Genomic DNA, 8,915 nt, shown 5'->3' on the forward strand with positions numbered 1-8,915 from the left:
CAAGTGGCCTACCGACTGAGCTAACTGGCTATCTGCCACATTACGACACAAGAATTGTAAATATCAAAAAATCAAGGCTAACTTCAGCTTTGCAAAATGTTGTAAGTAAAGCTCTGATAGGAGATGTACTTTAGTCAGATTGCTTCGGCCATAAGTGTAAATGATTTTTTGTCGAGTTGCTCATGAATCATAAGAACCATTTATCATGGTAGCAGATACAGGTCTTGGAAAAGTCATTACCATTGATTGTTAACACCGCTGATGAAGTCAAGAGGTAAAACCTTTAAGTTCTCTTAAAACTTTTTCTAATGAGATCCGAAGCTGCTGTTGAACCTGATCACAATGTTACGGAATATTTATATATCTATATCTATAATATTTTAATGAGTTTAATTTAAAAAAAGCTGATGGCAGAAATTTAAGTGTGAGTATTTATGTCAACAAAATGTTCAATCATTAAAGTTAATAATAATCTTTGATGATTTCGTAACAAAAAAGTCTGAATTAGTGCGCCTGATGAACGTCCCGTTGGAGTCCAAACGTTTTGCATAATTTACATATATCTTGTCTGTTGAAATGTTTCCTAATCCTCATAATGTTTAGGGTTGCAGATCCTCTGTTTAAGAGAGAAAAATCTAGATTTTGAGGGAAGGACTGATTGAAATTGTTTACTGAAAAAATCTAACAGGTGAGATGAGAAAAAGGCACCGGTTGGATTGATTTATTTTTTGGGGGTGGGGGGGGGGGGGGGGGGGAGCAGGTGGGGTGATAAAAGAACTGAATGGAATAGTTTACTAGAGAAAAAGATTTTTTATGGGGACTTTTGTGGTATTTTTAACATAGAAATACATTAAATTGTTCACAGTAAATATTTCATAGAACAGACATGTTTTTATGTTTAATTGTAACAGAGGCTGTGAAACACCACAGAGATAAGAAGGTACCTGAAAGGTTAGCTTGCTAGTTGAACATAATATTTTTCTGAGAAAAAAATCATAATCAATAAGTACATATGAGCCGCGCCATGGGAAAACCAACATAGTGGGTATGCGACCAGCATGGATCCAGACCAGCCTGCGCAACAGGATTCATGCTGTTCGCTAACAGTTTCCTCAATTCCAATAGGCTTTCAAAGCGAACAGCATGGAGCCTGACCAGACTGCGCGGATGCGCAGGCTGGTCTGGATCCATGCTGGTCGCAAAGCCACTATGTTGGTTTTCTCATGGCACGGCTCATATCAGTTTTTAGACGCTTATGCAGGTCTGAGAGGCAATATTTGACGACAAAGGGCGGAGACTTCCAGGGGGGAGGACAATATGTTATACACTTTGATAGGAGGTAGAAGAAAACGGTTTGTATAAACACAGAGCATGTTTCTATTAAAGAAAATTAATGTCTTTCTTGTTCTTCTTCAAAGGAATTTACATATTGTTAATTCATTTGGTAGCCATTCGTTTTAACATTTCATTTTCATCTTTATTACCAGTAAATCTAAATGTAGAACCAAGAAATGGCCAGTGTCCTTTAGTCATCCGTGCAGTTGATTCTGAATCCATACTGTTCGCTTATCAGTAACTAAAAATATGGATGATCCATCCGTATTCTGGGGATAAACAAACCGTATGGAGATCCTTTCCGGATCGCAAAGCCCTAATGTTGTTGTTTTTTGTTGTTTTTTTTTTTTTGGCCCAGCGGCGCTCACATAATTATGTTATGATTTTGTCAGATTACTTGTTTACTAAAAACCTCTTTTTATTTATGTATGTAAATTTCTTTTTTCTTCAATATTGTAATAAATGGATTTTACAGTGTTGTAGTAAACACAAGCCGTGAGCCCCGGTTTAATGTAGTATTCACTCGTTCATCATAAGAATATTTTTGTCAAATGAAAAATTGTACGTTTTAAATGTCAACTCCCATTAAAATGAACATTTTTACGCTACAGAACTAGGTACAAAAACTTAACTAGACCTTTCTCAATATTTACATTTATTTTAGTGAAACATTCAACGTTAAGAAACCGTGTTATGTCACGCGCTACGCTCCGTACTTCCGGTTGTTTTATACTAAAGACTTAACTTTATAGGCTCTATCCTGTACTTACAAAGAAGATTTTTTTGATAACATATAAGGAAACCATTTTATTGTCTACACTGTTTTGTTTACGAATTTATAAAGTAAATCATTTCCTTCAGAACACGTGTCGATTTGCCAGCCTATAAGTATAAAACACAGAAATGTCAGGCATTTAACAGCTAATGAACGCGCAACTTGTGGTTCACCTGTATGACGTGCATATACATGTACATGAATGCATGCTTTAAACATTTTAAAGCGACTGGTTCACACTTTTTAAGCGACTCAAAAAACCGAAAAAATGTGGGTGTTATAAAAGTAACCTGCGGTCAAACAGACAGACATATGAATTTTGCAGCATATCATAATAAATTACCAAGGTAATTGTGCATAAGGAGTGTAAACAATTTGCAACACTTTTGTAATAATAGAAAAATCAGCATCCCTCTTGCACTTTTACCAGTGTGTAACACTTCTTTTTATCAACTTTGTAATTTTCAGCGTGATATTTATATTCTATGCTAAACTTGGTGGAAATCAACATGTTGGAAAATTTCACCGAATCTGTGGACGAGTAGCTTTAAAACCACAGTATTATAAACAGTGTGACGAAACGTTTTAAAACAATTTTAGTGTATGAATAATGTGTCAATGTATATTTTATCATCATGAATTAGATAATTAATGATTTATACTTTTTGCTTTAGGTACGCTGACTGTTATACATAAAATCATGAATTTGATATTTAGTTTGTTTTAATCGGGACCCGCCTTTAGCGTAACGTCATTTCTTTCGAATATTCGTTTTCTGGCAATTGAAAATGACAATGTAAAAATAATTATGGAAAGTACTTATCATTAAACAATCGGCATGGGAAAACCAACATAGTGGCGTTGCGACCAGCATGGATCCAGACCAGCCTGCGCATCCGCGCAGTCTAGTAGAATCCATGCTGTTCGCTAACAGTTTCTTTAATAGAAATAGGCTTTGAAAGCGAACAGCATGGATCCTGACCAGACTGCGCGGATGCGCAGGCTGGTCTGGATCCATGCTGGTCGCAAAGCCACTATGTTGGTTTTCCCATGGCACGGCTCATATGACTTTAAATACTTGTAACTCCCTCTCATGAACCTCTTGATGGATCTTCATCAACTTGGACGAAAGCATTCCTGCATTCGCTTTTCTCAAATATGTTCAAATGGTTTTAGTCCATTGCATTCTAGGGTCAGTATATTTAAGGTCAAGGCCAAGTGACTAACTCAAAGCCGTACTGGTTCTCTTGTTCATTAGATTACAAGTAGTACCAGTTTTTGTAAAATGCGTTGCCACAATTTTGAAACATGACTTAAAATAGCAGCATTTCAGCTGTACTTTATATCATAAAGTATCAACTTAGATCTTTTAGTATAATTCTTTTTCCTGCCAGTTAAGGAAACGTGTGTACTATGAAGTTAGACTAGCTCCTAGACTATGATATATCTTTTAACATTTCTATGACTGAATGTAGTGAACTGAGCCAGTCTTTATCCTATGTCCAATATCATATGATCATTTTAACATCATTCCTCTGTGAAAATCTCTAAAATAGACTGGCTTTTGTCTCTATGGAATTGAATTCAACAAAAAGGGGGAAAATGTAGAAATATATTTATTTTCAATCTAGTTGCTAGTCTACTATGAAGTATATCTGGTCACATGGCGTTTTAACACCATTTTTCGTTGGAAATCAATATAAGAAATGAAAATTTTCATGATAAAATAACAGAAGTCTAGAAGTAATTTTGACCGGAGATCTTGTCGGAATTTAGGTTGTGTAAATTATCATTTTGTTTAAGTCCCGTTGATGAATGTATAATTATGTTATTTACGTTGATATATTGTCTAGTTAGCGAGTTGAACAGCGCTCATTAACAGTGACAAATCGATTGTAAACCAGTCGTGTTATATACATGTCGAGATAAATGAGTTTTACTTCTCTAATAATTGTATGTATGTCGGCTGTAAAGAAATTTTGAAACCTGTTTGATTATTTCTGTTGCGGTAGAAGAGGCTCTCGACCAGGCCTGCATTTAGGGTTCAATATCTAATGAGACTAAAATACTGATTTAAAATGGCGTCAAACTAAAGTTCTGACAAATAATTCAATGTTACATTACGTTGACGGATCCTTTTATGTCGTTTTTTTAACATAAATATATCAAATCAGTGTTGTTTTTGAGATAAAGAATGTGTAACTGACATACAGTACAGTATGTCGTCAATTTCCCAACGTAAATTGAATGTACATGCAAGTCGACGTATACATTCATCCTCTGTATGTCGACGTTATTTTTCGACGACCATCTATACCAGAACATTATAGTGAATAAACTTATAATAAATATAAACATGAACTTTCAAAAACTATGTTAATATTTATCAAAATATTTAAATTTTCTTTTCACGGACCATAAATTCAATCAAAAATAATTTTAAAAAAGCTGGCATCCAATTTATGTTAGTTTCAAAGTAAAACCACAAGTTGACGAAAAGCTATCAAATATTTCAAGACATTATGACACTATGCCAATCACTGTCAGCTATTAAAAACTTCAGAGTTTTGTCAGCATTTACATGTATTGCTAAAACACATTTCTACATACAAGGGCAACTAAAAATGAAACAAAAATTTACATATATTGTAAGCAATAAGTTGGTGATCCACATATTGCGTTATTTCCCCCTTCCCTTCCCTAACCCAAAACAACTACAAAAACAAAAACACAACAAAAACAACAACAACAACATCAACAAAAAACATGTTACTGTATTAACGCTGAACTTTAACGACTGTAAGTCAATCTATTCTAATCTTAAAGTACATTGTAAATAAATTATTTACATATCCTTTTATTTTTCAAAGACATCTGTTTTTCAACATAATTACAAATTTTGTAACAAGCCTAGGGCACTATATAGTATTTTTGACCAATTGACAGACAAGCCATTCAGTAAGTGTTTTATTACATGACATCAGAAATTAATTTTCCCAGTATGTAGGTACAAGTTGAATAAATACCGGTCACATAGCAACAATTTTTGACCGTAGATCTATAGAAGAAATAATAAACGTTCTAAAGAACTTTCTTTGGTGTCCGGTCACTTGCCCTACTGGCACTTCGAAATCACGCTTCTGGTGTAAGATTATTTCAAGAGATGAAACTAACCAGTAATCTTATGGTTTATCGGTGGTTCTATACAGGTGCCCGTTCGTGCCTGAAACAATGTCTGGAGGCCGGGTAATGGACCCGTAATGACTATATCGGCAACTTGCGTGCCGTTACGTAGTCTCCAGATGTGGTTTCGGCATTTTACGGCAGGTTGCTAGTAGGAATTACGTTAGCAGTCGGAGAATACCGAAATCATATCTCGAGAATACGTAACCGCACGACTATTGCCGGAAGTCATTACGGGTCAATTGCCTTAAAGCCCAGGAAAACAAACGTACACGCCATGCTCAAACGAACAGTATACAACGCGCTTTGGTCAAAAGCGCTATAACTCAACATTTTATGTTCAGGCATAGAAATAAATTTTCAGATTCGAAAGTCGATCCGATTATTGGATCATGTTCCATGATTTTTATTTACTGGTACATGACTGTATATTAATTTTATGCAGTACCTTTCAACTGTATATTTTGATAACAAACACATGTAAAATTCAGGCTTGTCTTTGAAAGAAAAAAGACTTGTGTGTACATACACAATCAATTTATTTTATAACAGTTGGAGGCAAATTGTATCCCCTTTCATTCAAACAGTTGAAACAACATTAAAATATGAAACTTTTTTCTTATCATTTTATGTTTTAACAATAAAATAATATGTAGATTATGATAATATAACATGTATATCATGATTCAATGATATAGTTTCAGGACTCAGAGAATGTCCTAAAAACAACGTTAAAATAAATACAACTTCTGAATGACTAATCGTAGACCGTTAACATTTTTTAATAAGATGTATTTTTAAATAAAATACTGTAAACCTAGAAATGTTCTTGACGGTAATGTCTTCGCGGCAATAATGATCGCGTGATAGTTATATTATTGCAATGCATTTTGCTAGCAAAGATTTCGCGACTGTTCAAGTTGTCCTTGCGAATTTAGTTAACTTTAAAAGCCCAAAATGATATCTAGGTTCACAGTGCATATTTAGCCGCTGCAAGTCAACAAATCTGCCATACAGACGTTAAACAAATACGATCAGTATGGCCTGCATGCATTTTCTGTAAGTTGAACAATAGTCAGAAATTCAGTTTTTATCAAATTCGAATTACAGCCAGTAGTTCTAAACTTATTTAATGTTTTCAGAGTTAAATGCTTCAGAAAGAAACAAAATGTAAAAACAAACGAACAACAACAAAACGACAACACATTTTTACTTTCATATGTTCATCATTTCCACACGCTGTTGAGAGATGTCAAACTGAACAGTTTAGGCGGACAGTTGCCCATATGCATACCTTTCATCGACTCTGGCTGTAAATCACTTACACTTGTCACAGAATGTAAGTTCTTTTTATTACTTGGTTCCATAAAATGGAACCGAACTTTTGATTCTACTGTTGTTTGACTAGAAAGTATTTTTTTGTCAATTTTATAGGTTTGTATCTCACAGACTTTTGAAAAGATTGTTGTCAGTCAAACAGCTCGAATGTTTTCAAAATTGTAATAACATTAGAATACTTCCGACAACCAGGAGCATTTCCGGTTTTATGAAACTGGTACCAGAATCTTTCGTATTGCTGTTCTGTTTCCCGGCATCACCCATAGTTCCATGGTCGGCATCACCCATAGTTCCATGGTCGTGATGCGCATGTGAATCATGCGTATCTTGCGAATCCATCCCAATGTTTGATTGATCATCAGGTGATGACGTACTTGGTTCCGGTGACGTAACTGGTTGCAAAGGTTTGTCCTTTAGCTGTTCTACCGTATCACTTGTATTTGTTGTTGCTTCGTTATAATACATACAGGCTTTTACCGCAATAGTTTTCATTCCTTGTGTCGACACACTTTCTTGTCTGAAATAAAATGTGCAGTTGCGGACCGGGTTTCTGAAACGACATTTTCTGAAGGTCCCACCGTCACGTTGCCTCTGGAATCCAAATACAAGCTTGAAGTTAGCCATTAAAGAACATTTCTCAGGGCAATCATTCATAAGAGCCATACATTCGGCACAATCTTTATATGTTCGACAAAACCCTAATTCGGCCGATAATTCGCACATAATACCAGAGTGACCAGACTCGCACAGACAAGAGCCCTCATGACAATAGCCATGCCCACTACACGCATTTTCGTCGTTTGTTAAACACGCGACAATTTGCGGTGGCTCCGTAGTAGGAGGAATTAGATCATGTAAATTAAATCCTCCAACGTTATTATCCCTACCGGAAGTGTCGCCAGCATGACCACCCTGTGGTGATTCTGTAAAATGGTGTGGAATTAGGTCATGTAAATTGAATCCGCCATTATTGTTCATACCGGAGGTGCCACCATCTTGGCCGAAACTACTAATATCCGCATCATTGATTTCACATGTTCGTCCACTGTAACCACGGTTACACGTGCACATGCCGCTGGAGCAACTTCCATGCGCGTTACAGGGGAGTCCATTAGATCCGCGACAAAGATATGACAATAACGCGTCCTGAATGGCATTTTTCGTCTGCGGACCTTCATTATGTCCGCCGTGTGACGTCACAGTCTTGAGAAATAACATTACAACAAACGGCACTATGATGAATGCTTTAAACATATTCCTTTTGTTTCTGTCAAAATATTTATAACTTTCTTGTATTTAAGTAACACTAAGCTGAACTGTTATCTGTTTAGTCGCGGCTTTTTGATAAAGAAACAATTAATTACGTATGCATATAAATTAAATTACGTATTCCCTGGTCACATAAGAAGTATTTTGCATGAGGCAATTCCCTAATGATTCACAAATTTAATACAGCAGATAACAAGATAAACGCTTCGCAACTGAATTTTAAGTTTTATTTCCTCAAAGCAAAATGACAAACGTGGTTTAAATTATTTCCATCTCGTTCCGCTCGGTGATTTAGAGAAAACAAAAATGAGTGATGACTGGCTGGCCAAAGTTTATAAAACATATTTATCATAAATAGCTCAGACTAGTAGGATGCGGATTGGACCATCTTAAATGAATTGTACTAATAAGTTTTGAGTTCAAATTAACCAGACATGCGTAAAACGCCTACTATATAAAAATGTCATCTTATGTCCACAGGACACGACATTGGTAACATGTTAACTTTTTTTGCGTTTTTGTTTCTTTTGAACGCATTTACAATCGTAAAACATGAATGTTTTTACAGGTCAAATCATAATTTCAGGGCTGGTCAGATATAACATACTGCTATTTAATCATTTAAAAGTATAGCTAACATAACCATGTGATTAAAAATGTCAGGTATATAATTTTACAGAAAATGTCACTCAGTTTCATGTGAGTGCAATCCCTCAGGTTGACATTCTGCGGCTCCTAGTCACTAATTTTTACACACACGCAGGAAAACATCTTTGTACCATGAATGCGCCGCAGGTTGTATTTTTTAGTTGTTGTTGTTTTTTTTTTAAATGCAATGATAGTAATGTATTTTATGGTTAACGGAGAAACTCTTTTCAAAAATTTTGCTCAGATTCGTACGAGTTTTTTTCTTCTTGAAAATAACAAGGGAAAACGACTGAGAAAAAATGATTACACAATTAATATTCTTGTGTTTAAAAAAATACAACGGTAAAAGCGTATCAGATCTGCATGT

General features: G+C 35.3%; 1 protein-coding gene across 1 annotated transcript; it reads right to left on the reverse strand.

The window, feature by feature from the left end:
• Positions 1-3,709: 3,709 nt before the first annotated feature.
• On the reverse strand, positions 3,710-8,186 carry LOC123536520 (integrin beta-4-like). The gene has a single exon (XM_045319738.2). The coding sequence runs from the start codon at positions 7,883-7,885 to the stop codon at positions 6,785-6,787; it is 1,101 nt and encodes a 366-aa protein (XP_045175673.2). The 5' UTR covers positions 7,886-8,186; the 3' UTR covers positions 3,710-6,784.
• Between the last annotated feature and the right edge of the window lie 729 nt (positions 8,187-8,915).

The sequence above is a fragment of the Mercenaria mercenaria genome, chromosome 17 (assembly GCF_021730395.1).
Source record: "Mercenaria mercenaria strain notata chromosome 17, MADL_Memer_1, whole genome shotgun sequence".
NCBI classification, from domain to species: Eukaryota; Metazoa; Mollusca; class Bivalvia; order Venerida; family Veneridae; genus Mercenaria; species Mercenaria mercenaria.

Excerpts from the sequence above, each read along its gene's own strand:
- LOC123536520 (XM_045319738.2), bottom strand. The coding sequence starts at position 7,885 with ATGTTTAAAGCATTCATCATAGTGCCGTTTGTTGTAATGTTATTTCTC.